This window comes from Phyllostomus discolor, chromosome 9 (assembly GCF_004126475.2).
Source record: "Phyllostomus discolor isolate MPI-MPIP mPhyDis1 chromosome 9, mPhyDis1.pri.v3, whole genome shotgun sequence".
In the NCBI taxonomy this organism is placed as follows: domain Eukaryota; kingdom Metazoa; phylum Chordata; class Mammalia; order Chiroptera; family Phyllostomidae; genus Phyllostomus; species Phyllostomus discolor.
The window spans coordinates 76,374,185-76,396,231 of NC_040911.2; the positions used below are offsets into that span (position 1 = coordinate 76,374,185).

Sequence of the window (22,047 nt, forward strand, 5' to 3'; positions counted from 1 at the left end):
CTCAAAAGACCCATTTAAAATAAAAAAATTATGGTTGTGGCTATATGGCCAGAGCAAAACAAATTAATAGCAAATATTCAAATATTTTAAACAAGGCTGCCTTTGTTAAAATTATCTACCTGTATAAATCTAGCAAGCTGGTTATCTGAATGAACTTGAACTTAAAATTTTACTACTGGTTTTGAGTTTCCAATTCATTTTGTGTGTGTATACAAATCAATCATCTTCTTGAGGGTCTTTACTCAAGTTCCCTTCCTTTTAGCTTGTGTTACTACTATCATCGACAATACCAAAGTTTGCGTTTTTGTTTATGGGAAGGGACTGCAAAATATTCCTTTTACTCCAACCCCTGCCTTCTACAGAAGTGCTTTAAAAAGTCGCTGGCTGTGAATCTCTGCAGAACAGCTGACTGCTCTATAGGAAGGAGATGACCAAGTCACTAAACTCTTGTGCCCAGGAAAACTGAAAGGAATACTATTTGGAAAAGTACCAAAAAATACCAAAAGATTAAGTTTGGTGCATCAGTACACACCTGACTGTTAAGAATTAAAACATGACATTCTATAAAGGGGTCCACCAAGACAAATTTTTCGTCTTAAAAAGTATTTTTGTGACATGTAAATAAAAATAAAACTCAACTTACCATTTTCTGTTTCCTCCTCATTATAATCCTCTAAGATGCTAACTGGAGCAGCGGATTCTCCTGCTTCCATCATGCTTTTCAAAGCTTCAAGCTGCTCTAGAAGGAGGTGGTGACACAAGTTAAATCATTTGCAAAACCTGGGTTTTAAGATCCACACTAAGAAGGAAATAAACTACAAAGGAAAATGTACTGTCTAGGTTCTGAAGGGCTATGTCCCCAAGGTCACTGTGTCACCCAGTCCTGGTAGGTGACCTCAAGAAACACGCAACAATCACATTATCTACGCATGATGAAGAACTACTGAAACTTGTGTGAATGCCCAAATTTCTGGTCAGAGGTTTGAGAGGGGTGCTCAGTCATTGTGGAGGGGTTATCTTTGTTAAAAAATAGCTATTGTTTATTGAACAATTATGTACAATTCAGTGCATTCAATTGTCAGAACTGCTTTATAAACCACTGCCATCCATCTCCATTTTACACAAGACATTAAAGCTTAGAGAGGTTAATCAATGTAAGAGGCCCTGAGGTTCTGAGAATTTTTCAAGGGCCCCACCTATGTCTACTTTGCCTGAAGTTGTTCTTCCTACCCACTATGATAAATCTAGATTGTCCAAATAGTAGAGGCCAATCTGCAACAATAATTCCCTCCTCTTCTAAAACGCTTTTCTGACCAACGAGTCCCTGAACTAGCTGAATTTTGGCTGGTAATCCCCTCCCCAACTCCAGCTAAAGTTCTGTGCAATTCTGGCCCCTTCCTTCCCCATGATAGATTGATCCTTAGCTTCTTCAGGAGACTTCTTAGGTCAAACATTTATTTATTTATTTATTTATTTATTTTTATTTTTTCCCATTTTAAAATCATTTTTATTTTTCAATTATAGTTGACATACATTATTATATTAGTATCAGGTGTACACCCCAGTGATTAGACATTATATAATTTACACAGCCATCATCCTGATGAATCTCACACCCATCTGACACCATACATAATTATTAGAGTATTATTGACTATATTCCCTGTGCTATACTTTACATCCCCATCACTAGTCTGTAACAACCATTTGTGCTTCTTAATCCTTTCACCTTTCTCATCCATCCCCCAAAGCCTACCTCATCAGGCCATCACCAAAATGTTCTGAGTCTGTTTCTGTTTTGCTTGTTTATTTTGTTTTTTACTTTTATTTTTGAAAGTTTTTAAAGATTTTATTTATTTATTTTTAGAGAGAGAGGGGAAGCAGAGGAGAAAGAAATAGAGGGAGAGAAACATTGATGAGCAAGAGGTATGTGGATCAGTTGCCTCTCATAGGCCCCAGCTAGGGACCTGGCCCGCAACTGAGGTATGCGCCCTGACTGGGAATTGAACTGGCAACCTTTTGGTTCACAGGCCAGCCCTCAATCCACTGAGCCACACCAGCCACGGTTACTTTGGTTTTTAGATTCAATTGTTGCAGGGTATGTATTTTTCTTCATTTTATTGTTCATAATTTTAATCTTTTTTTCCTTCTTAAAGGAGAATCTTTAACATTTCATATAATACTGGTTTCATGGTAATGAACTCCTTTAGCTTTTTCTTGTCTGGGAAGCCCTTTATCTGCCCTTCCATTCTAAATGAGAGCTTTGCTGGAGACAGTAATCTAGGTTGTAGATCTTTACTTTTCATCACTTTGAATATTTCTTGTCAATCCCTTCTGGCCTGCCAAGTTTCTTTTGAGAAATCAGCTGACAGTCTTAGTGGAGCACCTTTGTAGGTAAATAACTGCTTTTCTCTTGCTGTTTTTAAACTTTGGCATTTTAATTATGATGTGTCATGGTGCAGGCCTCTTTGGGTTCATCTTGTTTGGGACTCTCTGTGCTTCCTAGACTTGTGTGTCTATCTCCTTCACCATATTAGGGAAACTTCCTCTCATTATTTTTTTCAAATAAGTTATCGATTTCTTGCTCTTCCTCTTCTTCTTCTGGCACCTTTATGATTTGAATGTTTGTATGTTTAGAGATGTTCTAGAAGCTCCTTAGCCTATCCTCATTTTTTAAAAATTCTTTTCTTGCTGTTCTGACTGAATCCTTTTTTCTCCCTTGTGTTCCAAATTGTTGATTTGAATCTCAACTTCATCCTACCCACTGTTGGTTCCCTGTAAAGTTTTCTTTATTTATTTAGATTCAATTGTTGCAGGATATGTACATAATGTAGCCTTCATTTCTGCATGGCTCTTTTTTATGCTGTTGAAATATCCAATGATTGCTGGAGCATCCTGATAACCAGTGGTTTGAACTCTGCATCTGATAGGCTCCTTATCTCCATTCCATTTAGTTTTTTTTTTCCTGGGAGTTTTGCTCTGTTTTTTTCATTTGGGTCATGTTTCTTTTTCTTTTTTATTGTTTTATTACAGTTATCCCAATTTTCCCCTGATGCTCTCTCCTGGCCCACTCACCCACCACTCCCACAGCCAATCCCAACCCTATTGTCCATGTCCATGGGTCATTTATACCTGTTCCTTGACTAGACCCTTCCCCTCCTTTCCTCCCTTATAGCCCTCTTCCTTTCCCTCTGGTCACTGTCAGTCTGTTTCTTGTTTCCATGCCTCTAGTTCTGCTTTGCTTGTTGTTTGTTTTGTTCACTAGGTTCCTCTTATAGGTGAGATTCTACGGTATTTCTTTTGCTGCCTGGCTTATTTCCCTTAGCATAATGTTCCCCAATTCCATCCATGCTGTCTGAATGGTAGGAATTCCTTCTTTCTTTCTACTGTGTAGTATTCCATTGTGTAAATGTACTACAGTTTTTTGATCCACTCATTTACTGATGGGCACTTAGGCTGTTTCCAGCACTTGGCTATTGTAAATAATGCTGCTATGAATATCAGGAGTGCATAGGTTCTTTTGAATTGGTGTTTCAGAATTCTTAGGGTATAATACCAGCAATGAAATCACTGGATCAAAAGGCAGTCTCATTTTTAGTTTTTTGAGGAAATTCCATACTGTTTTCCACAGTGGCTGTACCAGTCTGCATTTCCACTAACAGTACACTAGGGTTCCCCTTTCTCCATACCTCGCCAGCACTTGTTTACTGATTTGTTAATGATGGCCATTCTGACAGATGTGAGGTGGAATCTCATTGTGATTTTAATTTGCATCTCTCTGATGGCTAGTGATGCTAAGCATCCTTTCATATGGCTTTGGGACCTCTGTACATCCTTCTTGGAGAAGTGTCTGTTCAGGTTCTTTGCCCATTTTTTAATTGGATTATTTGTCTTCCTGGTGTTTAGTCATATAAGTTCTTTAATATTTTGGAGATCAAACCCTTATCTGAGGTATCATTGGCAAATATATTTTCCCATACATTTGGTTCCCTTTTCAGTATGATGATGTTTTCTTTAGCCATGCAGAAGCTTTTTAATTTGATATAGTTCCATTTGTTTATCTTTCCCTTGTTTCCCTTGACGTAGAGGATTTATCGGCAAAAATATTTCTGTGTGCGATATATGAAATTTTACTGCCTATATTTTCTTCCAGGACTTTTATGATGTCACAGCTTATATTTAACTCTTTTATCCATTTTGAGTTTATTCTAGTGTATGTTGTAAGTTGGTGTTCTAGTTTCATTATTTTGCATGTATCATTCCAGTTCTCCTAACACCATTTGATGAAGAGGCTATTGTTACTCCATTTTATGCTGCTCATCACTTTGTCAAACACTAATTGACCATAGAGACTAAGGTTTATTTCTGGGCTCTTTATTCTGTACCATTGATCTATGTGTCAGTTCTTACGCCAGTACCAGACTGCTTTGATTATACAGTAGCCTTATAATATAGTTTGATATCAGGTATTGTGATCCCTCTTACTTTGTTCTTCTTTCTCAAAGTTGCCGAGGTTTTTGGGGTCATTTTGGTTCCATATAAATTTTTGAAATATTTGTTCTAAATCTATGAAATATGTCATTGGTATTTTAATAGGGATTGCATTGAATCTATAGATTGCTTTGGGTACTATGGACATTTTGATGATGTTAATTATTCCAATCCATAAACACGGTATATATTTCCATTTATTTGTGTCTTCCTTAATTTATATCTTCAGTGTTTTGTAGTTTTCTGAGTACAGGTTTTCTACCTTCTGGGTTAAGTTTAATCCTAGGTATTTTATTTTTCTTTTTGCTATAGTAAATGGGATTTTGTTCCTAGTTTCTATTCCTGATATTTCATTGTTGATGTACAAAAATGCCTTTGATTTCTGAATATTGACTTTGTATCCTGCTATTTTGCCAAATTTACTTATTAGGTTGAGTAGCTTTTTGGTGGATCCAATAAGGTTTTCTATGTACACTATCATGTCATCTGCAAATGATGACAGTTTTACTTTCTCCTTTCTAGTTTGGATGCCTTTTATTTCATTTACTTGTCTGATCCCTGTGGCTAGAACTTCCAATACCATGTTGAATAAAAGTGGTTAAGGTGCACACCCTTTTCTTGTTCCTGATCTTAGGGGAAAGCTTTTAGTTTTTGCCCATTGAGTGTGATGTTGGCTGTAGGTTTCTTGAATATGGCCTTTATTATACTGAGGTATGCTACCTCTATTCCCACTTCGCTGAGTGTTTTTAGCATAAATGGATGCTGGATTTTATTAAATGCCTTTTCAGCATCTATTGATATAATCATGTGATTTTTGTCTTTCATTTTGTTTATGCCGTGTATTATGTTTATTGACTTGCAAATACTGTACCATCATTGCACTCCTGGGATGAATCCCAATTGATTGTGGTGTATAATCTTCTTAATGTATTGCTGGATCTGGTTTGCCAATATTTTGTTAAGGATTTTTGCATCTATGTTGATCAGAGTACTGGCCTGTAGTTTTCTTTCTTTGTTGTGTCTTTACCTGGTTTTGTGATTAGGATAATACTGGCCTCATGAAAACAGTTTAGGAGTCCTCTCTCCTCCTGAATTTTTTAAAAATAGTTTGAGAAGGATAGGAGTTAGCTCTTCCCTAAATGGTTGGTAAATTTTACCTGTGAAGTCATCTGGTTTTTGTGTGCCAGAAGTTTTTTAGTCACTGCTTCAATATCATTAGTTGTTATTGATTTATTCAGGCTTTCTGCTTCTTCTTGATTCAGTATTGGAAGATTATGTTTCTAGTAATGTGTCCATTTCACCCAGGTTGTCAAATTTCTTGGTGTATAGCTGTTCGTGGTAATTTCTTGCAATCCTTTGTATTTCTGTGATATCGGATGTAATTTCTCCCCTTCTGTTTCTGATTTTATTTATTTGGGTCTTCCCTCTTTTTTTCTTGATGAGTCTGGTTAATGTGGCCTGTCATTTTAAGTTTTCAAAGAACCAGCTCCTGGATTTATTGATCATTTGATTTGTTCTATTAGTCTCTGGGCCATGTTTCTTTGTCTCCTCATGTTGGCAGTTTCACTGTCTTTGTTTTTATGTATTAGGTAGAGCTACTATGTCTTCCAGACTTGGTAGTGTGGCCTAACATAGTAGGTGTTCTGTTGGGTCCAGTGGCACAGCCTCCCAGATCACTGAAGCTGAACACTTGAGGTTCAACTCCCTTCCACTTACCATGTAGGCTGTATATACACCCTCCTTTTGTAGTTGAGCCTTGATTTCTATCGGCACAATATGGGAAAGACATACTCCCAGGTCTATCAGATGTAAGGACTGATAGTTGAGCCTTGATTTGTATTGGCACGTCAATGGGAAGGACATACTCCAGGTCTATCAACTGCCAGAGTTATTATCTTAATATATAATAAATCCTTATAAGCCAGTACGATAAAGACAAATCATTTTTAAAATGGAAAATGGGTACATTATACATAGTGATAAAGGAACCAGTTATCAAAGACATACAAATAAAAAATTAAAGTATCATTCTTCTATTATTGAACACACACACTATAAAAATGGCCAATAGCCAGCATTAAGGATGCTGAGAAACAAGCTGTCTCACATATTATAGTGAGAGCATAAAGTCATACAATTTTTCTGATAGTATAACAAGACACCTCACAGTATAAAATGTGTATGTGCTTTGACCTACCAACTCTAATTGTACCAATTGATTCCAAAGAGAAGGCTGCAAAAATGTACAAAATGAACATTTAGACATGTTTATTATCATTGATGTTTTCATAGAATGAAAATCCATCAACTTGAGAGTTGTTAATTATCCCATATTCCTCAATAAATTCTGTAATGTGTTTCACACATTAAATGTGAATCACACATTAGTATGTGGATTCATCAGCTGATGTATTTACTGAATGTAAATACATTTAACTGGTTGAATTAAAAATAATTTTTAAAAATAAGTACATTTACTATGGTCCCAATTTCGTTAAAATGTATGAATATGTGCAAACATGCATGTATGTATGTGTTTTGTTGTACATGTACCTATGTGTAATATAATTTAGTGCTATTTTGTTAGCTTCTAATACTTTATTGTTGCCTTCATTTTCTGGTGGTATCATTGGAAAAGCAAACTATAATTAATATAATTAAAAATTTCAATTTGGAATACCTGGGCAAAAAGATAATGTAGTCCATACAATAGTTGATGCTACTAATGTACTGAACTAAGATATTTGCTGAAAGAAAATATTTTCAAGGAAAATGTTTCAGGAAAATGCAGGAGGAAATATATGGATAAAATACCAGTAATTTCTCTTTCAATCTCTGTATATACACACTTTCATGTTTACCTAGGATCTCTAGATAGGCATGGATCACATGAGCAAGCTGCAAGGGAAACTTTTTGAGAGGAGTTTAGAGTACATAAAATGATAAAATGCTAGTTCCTTATATTTTAATGAATTCTGAAGTGTCTCTTCATTTCTCCTTGGGACCCCTCCCAATTCTGTTATACGAATATACTTTTCCTGCTGCAGAAACACACTTTTGCAGAAAGGAAACTTAAAAGGGAATGTGGCAACTTTGCTCTGACGAGCATGTGTAACATCACCACTACTCCGCTTTCCTCCCAAATCGTAGTGTTAAAATACATTGCATTCCAGATAGCTGAATTGTTGAAATAGTGTCTGTATGCTTCCATCACAGATGCTTGTATTTGACTTACTTTGTTCAACCTCAGGTTTCAGTCGTTTATTTTTGATGAGTATTTTTCTTTTGAGATCATTGGGGGATGGCAACGGCCTGCCTGGTTCGAGCTAGAGAGAAACAGAAAAGACTGAATTAACCAAGGGCTGTGGTTCTCCATTCTCATTCCCAGCCCAGGATGAGCATGAAGACCTGTGAGTTATACCATCTACACCCACTAGATGGCAGTCAGCAGTTTTATGATGTCCTTCTCCAACCTGATTAAGCCCACTGTATCCAACTTTGCCTTAGACTACTGCAGCACATTTTACATCCACACCGCCTCTAGGGTAGCAGAGCTGCTCCACTTTTCCAGTGGAGCTGTGTCTGACCTGGGGTGGTGCGGGGCAGGAGCTCTTGTCCAACCTCTGGCTTTGCCCCTTTTAAATATCTGGTAGGGTACAAAGAATCATTGTGCCAGATCAGGTTGGAACTGGCTTTCCCAACCACAAGAGTTTCCCTGACCCCCTCCTCGCCCGCACCAAGTGTTGGGCGGCACACTAAGCCTGTCCACTCAGTCTGCTCCAGCCTCAACACTGTGGTTTTGTGGGTTCAATAAGGAAACAAGAAGGGAATGGTCTTAATTACTGAAATCTGGCCATTAGTATGATTTCATTTGCTTACATTTATGTATGCAAAGCAAGTGTCCCTTTCTTCCATTACCTCTAATTCATAGATCTGTGACATATCTAGCTATTAATTTCCCCTTCCCCCAACCATCCATCTATATATCCACCCACTCACCAACCCATAACTCATCTACTCTAAGCCATCCACTCTTCCAGGCGTCCATTTATTTTCAAAACTAATTTTTATACTACTTGTTATATACAAGGCACTCTGCATTCCTATGTCTATGTTGTCTTAAATGAAACACTTGGCTGAAATTCTGTTTCCTTTGGAAGCCTGTTGTAAACTGGTCTCCTCCCTAGCAATCTCTCTTGAACCTGACTACCTCCAATAAACAGTCAACACAGTATAAGGCCACCTTCTTTTTTAGATATGTTTTTACATTTGTGTCCTGGTTAACCGCCCCCCCCCCCACCCCACCACCCACCATATCCCATGATTGACAGCTCTTCAGTTTAGGGAGTAAGTTTTGTTCCCCTTTACATCACTTACGCTTTTCATAACACCCTTCTTCATGTATGTGCATATCACTTCACAAAGAACAAAGTGGTCTTTCCATAAAAGCTAGCACCTTAGCCCAATGAAAAAATAAAATAAAATAGAGGGTCTAGGTGAAACAAAATGAGATAAACTATCAGGGATGTTTCTTAGTGGGTTCCCCTCAAATCAGTGTGAGACAAGGATTAAGACATAGGCAGTTTGTTTGGGAGGCTACCCCAGAAACTCCAAGAGGAGTAAGAAAATGATAAAAAAAAGACAGGTAGCCAATCGAGGGCATGTTATCAGGCAAGTTATCACTCTGGGCAAGTGTGGAAGGATCCTGCTGGGGAGCCTTGGGGACAGTGGCAAACATGTGCTCAGAGTTATCCCTCCTGAAGAGTGAGGGAACATGGGGTGGGGGTGTTAATTCTCTGGCACTACTGGCCTGTCTTTCACCCACGGGCACAGCAACCAGTGACCAGAGGTCTCCTGGGCGGGGGGGCGGCAGGAGGAGGAGGGAAGAGGGGAGAAAGCTGCAGGTGCTGGCAGTCAGCTGCAAGTCAGCCCAGTACACAGAGAAACACGTGATCTGTGGACACGACAGGGTGCCTGCAGCTAAGGCTTCAGTACACAAGAGAATCAGGGGGTAGGCTCAAGGGATGCAAATATCCTTGTCTCCTTTCTTCTTGTTTTTAGCTTCCACAGATCACTCTTGAAAAAGCTCACTCACTGTTCAACCGCTCAGTGTGTTCACAGGCAACATGAAGCACCTTCCTTCACGTCAGTCATTATAATGTTCTACTGCCACCTCATGCTACCATGTTTCGGCCCACCAGCTGCTTGTCAGGAGTGAGGGAAAATTTTATTACTGACATTGTTTTATACTTTAATCCTGTTAGCTGTCTTGCTACTCGTAAGATCAGTGACAGTGGATCTTTACCACTAGGGGTTTTGGGTCTTTGTAAAAATATCACGAACCCTCTGGAATCTTTGTATAAAAAGTACTATATGCAATTAAAAGGAGTTCACAGACCCTACAAAACCTATTGATGGTCCACAGGTTAACAATTCTTTGCTTGATGAAGAAATTAGTGGGTTAAAAAAAAGAAACTCAAAAAAATGTACATATAACTTTGCCCAAGTATTTACTCTGGAGCCGAGAACTTGAACTTCAGGCTTCTATGACTTCAATTTGTGAACTTCTTATGGCAATAGGTTCCATGGGGGCACATGTAACTAGAGCTAAGAATACCTGCTGAGTCTAGACCCTTGGCCAGTGGGCACTTTATGAAATTTTAGGACAGAGATATCAGAAACCAAAAGACCCCAAGATTTTCTGAATTACACTGAAGCAAATGTGTATTTTATGTCTGTCTCTACACATAAGCATGATGAAAGCTTTCTGTACCAACAAATTTAAATAAATATGAAGATGTTTAACATTAGTCCTCCAGCACTACTTGACCCCTTAGAAATGAATTTCAAAACAATCCATTCATGTTAGCAATATGGTTAGCTAAAAATACGTACTGGATGGGATTCAAGCGCTTGTTTCAACAGGAGATCCCCAAATAGATCTTCGCAATATTTGGACATCTTGTACTGTTGATATTTGCTGGAAAGAAAGAACTGGCATTTGTAAATTCAAACACCCATTAAACATGTAAGAAGAAGAAACACTCATTCCTAGGCAGTAAAAAAACCCCAAAACTCCACCTCTACAAAATGCATGATTGTCCTCTTGATATTAACACAAGATGTATTGTTACATAACACAAACTAACCAGTGTCTTTTAAAAAAGTAGATTCCGCCCCCACTGTAAGAGCTGGAAAACAGAATAAAAAATGTCTTTCAAGTTCACAAAGCCTGATTTCAAATATATGGCCAAGTCTTCCAACTCAATGTATCTTTGGGCAAGGTGTCGTGCTCTGCCCATTTGTTTAAAGAAAGCATTTCTAAAACTCATTAAGATGACTTAGGTTTTGGGGGTTTTTTTTTTTGGAGGTGGGGAGCAGTACTGGATAGTTTTTTGTTTGTTTTGGCTTTTTTGCATAAGACTATGTGTTGCATAAGACCAAGCACATTACTTGGTTATTTAAAAAGATACAGAGCAGGAGTCGAGAATGGGCATTAGGAAATAACCCTTAGAGACTTGGAGTAAGATGAATTATTGTACCTGCAGTGATTTTCAAAGGAGAGAATTACAGGATATTCAGATGTGACGAATGCAGTTTCCTTGATGGCTTGAATAACATCCTTTAAAGATAAAAGAGTGTTATTGAGACAGAAAAGAAAAAAAAAGTAGCTCCTGAAACCAATCAGAGACCACTAATTTGAGCTTTTCAGAAAGTCAATTCTGGCAATTCTGATCTGGAGAACCCATTTACCTTGATACCTGTACAGGCTGAATTCCCTTCAGATAAGCCCAGGTGCAGTTAACGGTCAATAATAATTTTTTCCACAGCTACCCTTACTTCTCTAAAATTATGCTATTAGCTGACAAGACACTTCACCTACATGTCAGACTAGTTTCTTGCTCAATAATCTGCCTAGACCGATTTAGAGTTCACCTTCTGGCTGAGCGGGTGAGCTCTCGGCACAGTGGCTTTCACCACAGACCGCTATTCTGCTCCCCCGCCTCAGGGAGAAACATGTTGGCAATAGCCGATGGACTGCTGGAAGTCTTTATGCGCTTTTCTCTGCATCTGGGAATCAGTCTTTGGCTACATTTAATTAGCTCGATGAAGACTCCTGGGAACTGATGTGACATTTATAATATCCCTTGTTTTGTGTTGGCCTGGTGAAATGGGGTAGGGGGGGCGGAGAAGAGGTTCTCCCTGGCTAAACAGCATGGGAGGTAAAACAGGGAGGTGCTCTAGAGGCCCCTCTCTGTACTGAGACCTTGGTCACTGGAAACTACCTTTGAGTGAGCTGAACATGTCCCTGCCACAATCTCCTGTGGCAGGCGGCTGGCCCCACTCTGCTTAGTTTGAGAAAGCATGGCTACCAACCAATACTTCTACAACCAGAGGTCGTATTTGGCAAAAAAATCCCCAACTTTGTTAACCACAGGGCAAGTCCCATCCTTCAGTTAACTGGGAAAATATTTAGTAACAGTTATGCAGGGAAGTCTATTTGAAATGAAAATGCCCTAGGTTAAATAATCTTGGGTATTTTGTTGAGCAATCTATGGCCAAGGTGGTCCTTTAGTTATTCTCATTTAAAGATTCTTCCCAGGCAGATGTCTGTGACCTTGACTGTCTACTTGAGCTCACCAAAGAATTGTACCTTGAGGAAAATCTTGGCTTTATCTATGGGTTCGCTTTTGCTCACCTCCAAGCTGAGGGGGAAGGGCCTTCTTTTCAGCTAAGCTCCTTACTGGGCTTGTTAATTCTTAACGGCCCTTCCTGTCAGTTTGCCTGGCTGTGCGGAGCCATGGCTTCCCACTTGGATATGCTCTTGGTGGGTCTCAGGGAGCACAATGTTCAGTGCATTGCTACTCAAAACTCACCAACATCTTGGCTAAGAGAATGGATGTGTATGGAGTGTTAGAGGTAGAAATCACCTCTGGCGATTCGCCGCATGTGAGCAGAATTGAGAGCCACTGCTCTAGATGTTGCAATAATTATTCCGAGTTGTGCCAGACTGGCAGCCCCATGCACTGACAATATCGGCCTACTGCAGGATTTCATTTTTGACTTGTCGTTTGGCAGGATATTGGTGTAACATATTGAGGAGCATTCTAAGAAACCCACCTGGAAACTACACCCAGAGATCACCAGACGGCCATTACTGAGACACCTATTTGTAAAACAGTACGTTTCCCTCTGTGAGGATCCTCGAGGAAAACCTCCTCCCTCTGGTGTCAGTACCAGGAATAACTTTGCTTCTCTGGACCAGCTGCTCTGTCTGCATTTCACAAATCCTGTGAATCATCATGTTTTTCTCCTTGCACTGAAGTGTAGAAAGTTTGGAGCCCAATTTGTGGCATCGTTTGACAGTTTATAGAATTTCTTGATGAGAATTCATAAACTGATCTCACTATCTTATTTTCTTACCCTTTCAGGCACTGTTAGTAATCTATTGGGTTAGCCAAATCATCTGTTTAGTTTTTTGCCTAAAATAAAAGACACATATTTAATTTTCACCAGCATCTTTATTGATTTGGGTATTTTGAGTATGTCAGCGATCTCCCACTATTGGCTTTTAGTGGGTAGAGGTCAGGGGTGCTACTAAACATCTTGCAATGCATAAGACAGCTCCACAGCAAAGAGTTATTTGGCCAAATGTCAACTGTACCAAGAAACTCCACAAACCACTGTTTGACATGCTTGATCAATCACAGCACCTTCTCCATGTACACATCATGTTTTTGCATTTTAGCTGTGTTTTTACCTTTCCTAAAATAATAAAGCCTAACAGGTCAAAAATGTTGTTTATTTTCTTCCATCTTCAATATTAAAATGACTGCACAAAAATTCATCAGTTTTGATTTTTTTAAATGCATACTGATATGACAGCTGTCACAATACAACTAACAAAACTGTTCCGAATGAAGTGAAAGACAGCTAGCACTACTAGAGCCATTGTATGGGAAAAAAAAAACTAAATCAACTTTTTGGCCAACCCAATGTTTCATTTTCTGTACTACATTTATCTTTTTATGCCACTTTGAAGTCCTTCAGAAATAATGCAAAATAAGCAAGCAAAGAAAAAAAGAAAGAGTAGATGTAATGAAAGACTACTTAAAGAAAGTGAAGCCATGAAGACTCTACCAGAGAAACCACATTTTATGGCAGCGCCTGCATTTGAAAGCAGGAATGTAGCATAAAGGAAATGCTAAGTAGAGAAAACATTTTCCTTGTTTCTCCTCAAAACTGGAAGAAAGGAATATGAAGGTGAAATGCTTGAGGAAGCAAATCATGTTTTCTCCATGCCACGTATTTCCGTAAGAAATAGGAAGGGCTATGGGTATGTGACTTTGAAACTCACCTTGAAGAGGATGTCTGTGCACATCGCCTTCCCGTGAGTTATTATCGGTTCCTGGTCTTCGCCTTTCCCATCCCAACAGTCGAGTTCCACACATCTAGGAACAGAGCAAAACCACACTATCAGACCCTTCCGACAAAATAGTGTACATCAAAATTAAAAGAAGATACCAAAATAAGTCGTTTTCTTATAGAAGTAGAAAATGGAATGAAATAAATGACATTATTTCACTGCATATGCAGGTTAAAATCACATTATTCTCTTTATCAGTTTGGCATTACCAAAAAGGGACTGTCAGGGGTTAAAAGATGCTTCGAAAATATAAAAGCCAGTGTGGTTCTGGATGAAATTCTAGTTGTGACAAAGCTACTGTAAAAGAAAATTGGGAGAATTGGGGAAATTTGAAAATAGACTATGTTTTAGATTATGTTGAAGAATAGTTTTAAAATTTTGTTAGATGAAATGATGTTCCTTTGGCCATAAAAGAAAATATTCTCGTTATGTCAACAATCCATATTCAAGTATTAAGAGACAGAAATACTGATGTTAATTTCTTTTAAAATACTTCCATAGTCAAAAAGATGGCAGGTTAAGAAAATAAGATATAGGTTACTGATAACCAAGAAAAAATCAGAATGTAAATGCATTTCTTATTTTTCACTTTTACCATTTTTGTCATATTTTAAGCCTCGAATATTTGCCAACTTCTGTCAAAGAAAAACAATTTTCCATAACCTTATTCTCACAGAATAAAATTTTAGCATGTAACATTCAAGCTAAATTTAGAAGTGCCCGTGACTGACAGGGAACTGAATTACTTCCTAAAATATGCATTTTTTGTAATTTTTAGAGGAGATTTTAAATTTACAGTAGAAAATATCTTTTGACCCATAGGAGGGCTCTGGGCCTTTGAGGAACAGATGTGGTTGTTCCTTTCTCAAGGTTAAATGGACACCACAATCCATTTAAGAGAAAGACCAATGTTCACTTCACTCTGAGTACTACTTCGTTGTTTTAGAGAAAAGAGACATGCACCATATATATAACAGCCATATATATATATACAGCTGTCTTGAGTTTCTGACCTGCACCCAGCCAGGAGAACCTGTCTGTACATTTCTACCGATGATTTCCCGCCAAATTGTCGGCCAGTGAGATAGGTGTTGTGGGAAGAACTGATGAAGTAGTGAGCCAGAGGATGGTCCATTTCTTGGTAAAGTTCTAAACGATCTAGGAAGACAGGTGCATTTTCATCCGACATCAGATATCTGCAAAATCCATCACTTGATATAAGGCCTAGGGGAAAGAAGAATATCTTAGCAGACTTGCGGCTTTGTTAGATATATGTCTCATGTCTTATTCATGGAAGCTGAAGCAGCTTACACAGGAGGGGTAAAAACTTCATAGGCTCCTTCTCAAGAACTTTCATTATACAAAACTTGAACAAAATAACATGGTTGCATGATATAAGTAACCTATTGTACTCCACAAAGAGGTAGCATTCTGCTTACATGTCCATGATGGCAGAGCACACAGTTCCCTGAGTTCAGAAGCACAGCACCAGGAGCTGTGGTGACCGGAGGGGTCAAGGGGACCTTGCCTCTGCCACTCACTCCTTGTGCTCCTAGGTCTAGCTTCCTCTTCTGTCAAATGAGGCGGGGGGAAGGGGTGTGAACTTGTAACACTCGTTTCCCAGGACTGTCAGGAATGGTAAATGAACCCATGTATAAGAGGCACCCTTAAAAAACTGAAATGGAAAGTGAGCCGGGTTGCTCACTTGGTTAGTACATCATCCAATACGCCAAGGTTGCAGGTTCGATCCCCAGTCAGGGCACATAGAAGAATCAATCAATGAAGGCACCAATAAATGAAACAACAAATTGATCTCTCTCTCTCTCTCACTCTTTCTCAAATCAACTTTTTAAAAAAAGGAATACATTCAACTATAAGACATTATTGTTCTCACCAGACTAGAAAAGAGGTTAGTAGACTCTCTGGAATTAATTCAATTTTCCCATTTTATCTAAAAGGCAGGGTATAAGACTGGTGAGAAGAGTTTACAATCGTCATAGAAATGTTGACCCAAGAACCACTTTTCTGCTTTGAGGACAGGACCCACAGTGACTGCAGGAGGGGCATTCAATGTTTCTGCACCTTCTGTCCTATCAACCATGGACAGCTTCAGCTTTTTTGTTTTTATGTCAGCATTCACAAGTTATAAACTGATTTCAAGCTTACAGAAAACTACAGATGATGGCATAATACGTCGCCATAGACCTACACCACAGCTGTGTCAGATTGTAACATTTGACCTTGCTTGCTTGGAATTTGCTAAGGGAATATGTGACCATGGGTGCCTCTGCAGGGACCTGTGTGCCCCGCCCTCGATTCCACACAATCCCATGCTCTTACTCCAATGTTGGCCAGCACTACCCTAGTTTTTGTGTCTAATGCTCCCCAAGTGGTTTTGCTGCTTTACTGCATATGCATTCATCCAAACATTACATAGTTTTAAATATTTAAACATTTATATAAAAGATAATTCTATTCTTTGCATTTGCAACTTGCTAGTTTCACTGTATATTTTCTTGGGATTCATCAAGTTAATATAAGTATCTCTTATTCATTTATTTTTCACTGAATAATAAATAGTATGTACAGTAGAATGTATAGTAGTCCATATATAAATATATCACAACTTATTGTCCATTTTTTCTGTTGATATTTAGGTCATTTCTAATTAAAATAAAAAACACTGCAATAAAAATGGGTGCCTCTGTCTCTTGGGCACATATATTTATTCTAAGGGCAAGTACTTTTCGAGGCCCCAGGATAGATGCAGTGACAGAAGAAAAGGATAAGCCATGCCTTCGTGAAACTCATATAGTATGGGCAAGAGAACAAATAAGTTAACAAATAAATATAAATATTACATAATGTCAAAACGTGCTAGAAGGAAATACAAAATGAGGAATCAAAGCGATCAAGATGCTGTGTTAGATATGTGCCCCTCCAAAAAAACCTGTTTTGAGGTCACATTTATACATGGGGAGCAAGCCACACACACATCTGGGGAACCCCATCCCAGGCAGAAAAGTTGGCAAGTGCAGAGAAGTAGGAGTGTGTGACAAAGGGCAAAGCTGATGGAAATGAGGCTGGAGAGACAGCCAAAGGCTACATCACTTGGGCTTTAGTCTTCTCTCAGTACTCTGGATTTTATTCTACGTGTGTAGAAAAGCCTTTGGAGGGTTTTGAAGGGTGAAATAACATGATCAGATTTGGTTTTGAAAGGTTTTGGTTTTGAAAGGCCACTGTGTGGAGCATAAATTGTAGGGCATTTGAGTAGAAGGGAGATAAGCTAGAAGCCAACTGGCATTGTCCAGGCAGAGATGATGTAGGCTCAGCAGGTCCAGTAGAAGTGGAGATGGTGAGAACTGATTTATTTGGAATTTATTTTGTGTGCAGATGTCACAGATTTTGCTGGCGAATTAGAGCTGATATGGAAGAATAAAACAAGTTGAGGATTCCAGGAGTTCTGACTTGGAGAGCTGGCAAATAGTTGTATGCATTTCTAAACTGGGAAAGGAACAGGTCTGTGGGTGAGAAGAACCTACACGTGATGCATATACACATTTGGAGCACCCATTCAACATTCAAATGGAGGGTCCTATACGTTCTGCAGGGGTTAGAAGTGGAGAGGTTCATTAGGAAGTCATGTGTGTGTAGGATAAACTTAAAACCACTGGTCTGAACAAGCTCTTCTAAGGAGTATAAATGGAGCAGAGACCAGCGGTCTGAACCTGGGCCACTCTGACATCGGAGCGGGAAATTCTCTAGGGTACGTATTGTACGTGGAAGTAGAAAGACTGAGTTGTAGGAGAGGTATATTTTCCACTGTACTGTTGCCAAAATATTCATCATGATAGTTGTACTAATTTATGCCTCCACCAGAAATTTATACAAATGCCTTTTGCACCACATTCTCACCCATACCTGATAATGACAGACTTTAAAATATCCATCATCAGTGAAATGGTGAAACTGTTCTTTTTAGATGTATTAATGATAATCTCACGGACATTTAGGCCCTGGAAGAACTTTAGAAATAATAAACAATGTATATTTATCATAACATCTATCACACTGATCACAACTGCCTTATTCAGTATTTTTTAAAATTTTTATTTATTGATTTGGGGAGGTGAGTGAGAGAGAGAGAGAGAGAAACATCGATTTGTTATTCCACCTATTAATGCATTCGTTGGTTGATTCTTGCATATGCTCTGACCAGGGATCGAACCTGAGACCTTGGCATAGGGGGACGATGCTCTAACCAACTGAGATAGATACCAGGCCAGGGCCTTATTCAGTTTTGAATCCCCAGCATCCAGCACAGTGCTTGGTACACCCCTGTTAACCCTTTACAAACTTTAGGAAAAGAAGGTAGGGAGAGAAAAAACTACTAGAACAACTGCATGAACCCCACCATCTTACAAGCAGGGAAACTGAGGCTCAGGAATACAGTTCCCTGCTCAAGGTCACACAGTGGCAGGGTAGCAACAAGAAATCAAATACTGTGAAGTGCTCAATTTTCTATAGAGCCACAATTCCTTTCAGTTTAATCACATGCAAGGTAGAATAAATTACGATACTCGGCATATTGATAAGAGAGGTAAATAATGGAGCAGTCTTGCTGAAGAAATGTATTTGAGGCCTCAGCAGAGAAGGAAAAACTCTACTGGACTTAGGAAAATATCGGGATGAGGTCACACATCATTGTAAGCCAGGAATGTGTATAAACAGGTTGTATGTGGGTCCAGAGAATGTATAAATCTTTCAGCCACATTCACTGAGACACAAAATAAAAAGAACCTTGATTCTAAAGAGGAGGAAACTATAGTTATGATACTCATGGGCATGTGGGACAGACAGAACTTGAACCTAGATCTCCATTCTCTCTTCACTGAGACAAGGCCAGAGGCACCCGCTCAGGTATCTCAAAGGTATCACTGTCCAGTTACATTAGCCTCCTCCTTTCCATCATTTGCAGGTGTTTCCCACTGCTAGGGACTGATCTTAAATTTTTTCTCCAAGCCTTTCTTTTGTTGAATATTGGCATGGACCACACATTGCTTCCAAAGTTTTATTAAAAGTTGAGAAGGTTAAAAAACCCCACCAACTTTCTAAATTGCTTCTTGACTATTTAATTTCATGTCCGTTGCATTTGTCTTCCATACCACAGGTCAAATGATGGGTGAGGAGGCTCATTAAATGAAGAATGAAATGTACCAGGCTTGGCAAGACAGAAGGGAGAAAAAGAAGGTATAAATTTTTATAGGAAATGGAATACGTTTCAAAGACTGCAAACAGAGATTGGATTTGGCATTTTTACATGTTAAGCATTATGCAATACAAGCATTATACAACATAAGAAAGTACATGGGGAATACCACTATAATGTGATTAATAGTACAGTACTTTAACCTTTCTAGGCAGCATGGAGAAATTTTGGTGTAAGGTAAAATTTACACCAACTTAGAGCAAAAACAAACAAACAAAAATTGGCCAGTTGCCAATCCTTGGTTCTAGGGAGTTCCAAAACATTTAAAGATACTTTTAACACAAAATCTGAGGACTTTAAAAGTTGCATATATTCTCAATGCTTTTAATAAAGATTTTTTCTACTTTTATTACCTTTTTGCTTCAAGTCTTCATCAGGTTCATACATCTCAATGATCTGCATCGCCCTTTTAGTGTCGTAAAACGGGAATAAAATTTCATTCAGTCGAGGGTCTCGTTGATGCTATGATGAGAAAGTAACTCCATTTAGGCTGACATTTCTTGCCTTTATGATGTTACACACTACTGAAGTTTGTAATTTCTAAAACAAGATGTGTCTATAATATCACATTTATAGTTACAAAGATAGGATTTCACTGTCTTCCTGTCTTCCTCCCTAAAATATACTTCCAAAATCTGCAAATTTGGAAGGACTTGGTTGCTTCCCCTCACTGAGCTAGAGAGACAGAATATGGAGTATACTTTGTTTTTCCTTCAAAAATTGAAGGCCATGCAATAGGGTGTGCATGTCAATTGTCCTGTCTTCTTGTTGTCATACTGCAGGTTAGACATTTGGCATAAATGTCTACGAAAACGTGAACTAAAAATCTTTTAAAGAAAAGGAAAAACAAAAGCAAAAATCAAAAATCCCAAAATAGTTCAAATATACTACTTTAAGTGCCAAAACAAAAACAATAAGAAAATCCACTAACACACATAAACATCATTTCATTTCTATTATATCTTTCTACATCAACAAAAGATTTCTTGGGCACTCTATAAACTTTGTTTTCTTGAGTAACTATCAAAATGAACCAATTTTAATAATGATGAAAATTAATCAGCACGAGGATATCTGCAAGCTATAAACAATATGAAAATCTGTATTTAACTGTCAGTAGTTCAGAAAGTCTATGAAATCTCAATCAGTTTGCCCCGAGGAAATTCTCTGGGCAGACAGTGCAAGAATGATTGAGGTACTTAAATGGATGGTGAGTTCATGCTTTCTTAATTGGCACTTAGACCCTCATGGTACTAATGAGGCATCAGGAGCAACGATGGTCCTGCAGTCTGTCATTCTAACTCCACAGCAATGATGAAACAAATTCAAGTGAGTGACTGACTAAGCTACAATCCTGTGTGTGTATCTGTGTGTGTACCTGTCTGTATATACCTGGAGGCAGTGGGTCCATTAAATTCCTTTCCTGTTCACTATGCATTAGAGGACTGAAAACACTGCCACTCTGATCATCCATCAAATAAACAAATAAAGCAAACGTCAATGGAATAATGGCAGATAAGCAGATGTGAGAAAAACCTGGTCAGTAGGTAGGCCTTTGGCAACAACTCTTTACCCAAATATATGCACAGACTTTTGAAAAACACTATTGAAAATGTATTTAAGGAACAACTGTTAAAAGTTCATATGGATTTCCCTTCCTCATTTATTTTGAGATGGTAATCTAAAAGTGGGTTTCACCAAATGAATGCCTTTGGTCCACAGAACACTGATGTAATTTCCTAACGCACCTGTGGCCTAGCCTACTCTGGCCCTCCCACCTCTCCACTGAGCTAAGTGTTCACTCAAAAGGAATCAACATTGTTTTTGTCAATTTATCCCAATGAAGCATGCTTCTGCTGTCATCTAAGAAGTTATGGCTCAAACATGCATGCATGTGCTAGAGCAGAAACTGCTATATTAATAACAGGCCTTGAGACCATAAAGAACAAAAGCGATGGGGTATGCAGAGAAATCAAGAGGTGAACCATGGAAAGCCAGGCAAGTGAAGGCATGCGACACCTGGTTTAGGCAACGATGCCACCATGCAACTCTAGAGGTCGCTATTCCAGGAAATGACAAGCACTGTCCCTCTGGTGAGAGCACCCTGTTTTAAAAGCTCTTTAGAGGCACATTCCTTTCCTGTAAATAACAGCATGGAAGATGATGGATGTGGGATAAAAGGTCCTTTTTAGACCCCACTGAAGTTATGTGCCAGGTTGGCCACTATATTTCTCTTCCTTACTAAAATTAAGTATTTTGATTTAATGATATGCTCAGTGGGTAAATATCCTGGCCTCATGGAGATGATGAGGCAAATCCATATGAATTAAAAAGTGAGAGGAAAAAGAGATTCAGCTAAAGGGGAGAGAAGAGACCAAGTTAGGGAAAGGAGGATGGGGAATCCAGACATTCTTATGTGCTTTTTCCAAGAACATAGTGTGTGGTCTTGAGAATGGCAACAATGGCACCATTGTCACCTGGGAGCTTCTTAGACATGCTAATTCTTGGGCCCCTCCCCAGTCCTACCAAATCTGATTCTCCGGGGTGGAACCCAGGAATTTGTTTTTTTAAACAAGTCTTCCAGGTGATTCTGATGGGCAGAACAGTACTTCTTAAATGAAGTACTGTTCTAACATGTAAAGCTATGCCTTTAAACATATTTAATATCATAAAGTATTTTCTAAGTCCTCCAGGGATAGAAGGATGATAAACATTTGCGATATCCTCCCAATTAAACCCTATTAAAATTGTGTCCCACAGCCGGATACTCACTAGAACATCCTATCAGAAGCAACAGCCAGGAAAACCAAGCCCTAAGATGCATCCATCATGGTCCCCTAACTCAACATTCGTAGCAAAT

At 38.7% G+C, this 22,047-nt stretch overlaps 1 protein-coding gene across 13 annotated transcripts in view; it reads right to left on the reverse strand.

Annotated features, from left to right (window-relative positions):
* Nucleotides 1-22,047, reverse strand: part of PLCB4 (phospholipase C beta 4) — a 394,279-nt gene that overhangs the window by 69,386 nt on the left and 302,846 nt on the right. For all 13 annotated transcript variants that reach the window (XM_036010096.1, XM_036010097.1, XM_036010098.1 and 10 more), the window contains 7 exons: nucleotides 19,541-19,649; nucleotides 14,932-15,142; nucleotides 13,850-13,943; nucleotides 11,034-11,113; nucleotides 10,387-10,471; nucleotides 7,727-7,817; nucleotides 644-739 (listed from right to left, as the gene is read on the reverse strand). In XM_036010096.1, the coding sequence (XP_035865989.1) occupies nucleotides 644-739; nucleotides 7,727-7,817; nucleotides 10,387-10,471; nucleotides 11,034-11,113; nucleotides 13,850-13,943; nucleotides 14,932-15,142; nucleotides 19,541-19,649 (766 nt within the window). The remainder of the gene's footprint in view (nucleotides 1-643; nucleotides 740-7,726; nucleotides 7,818-10,386; nucleotides 10,472-11,033; nucleotides 11,114-13,849; nucleotides 13,944-14,931; nucleotides 15,143-19,540; nucleotides 19,650-22,047) is intronic.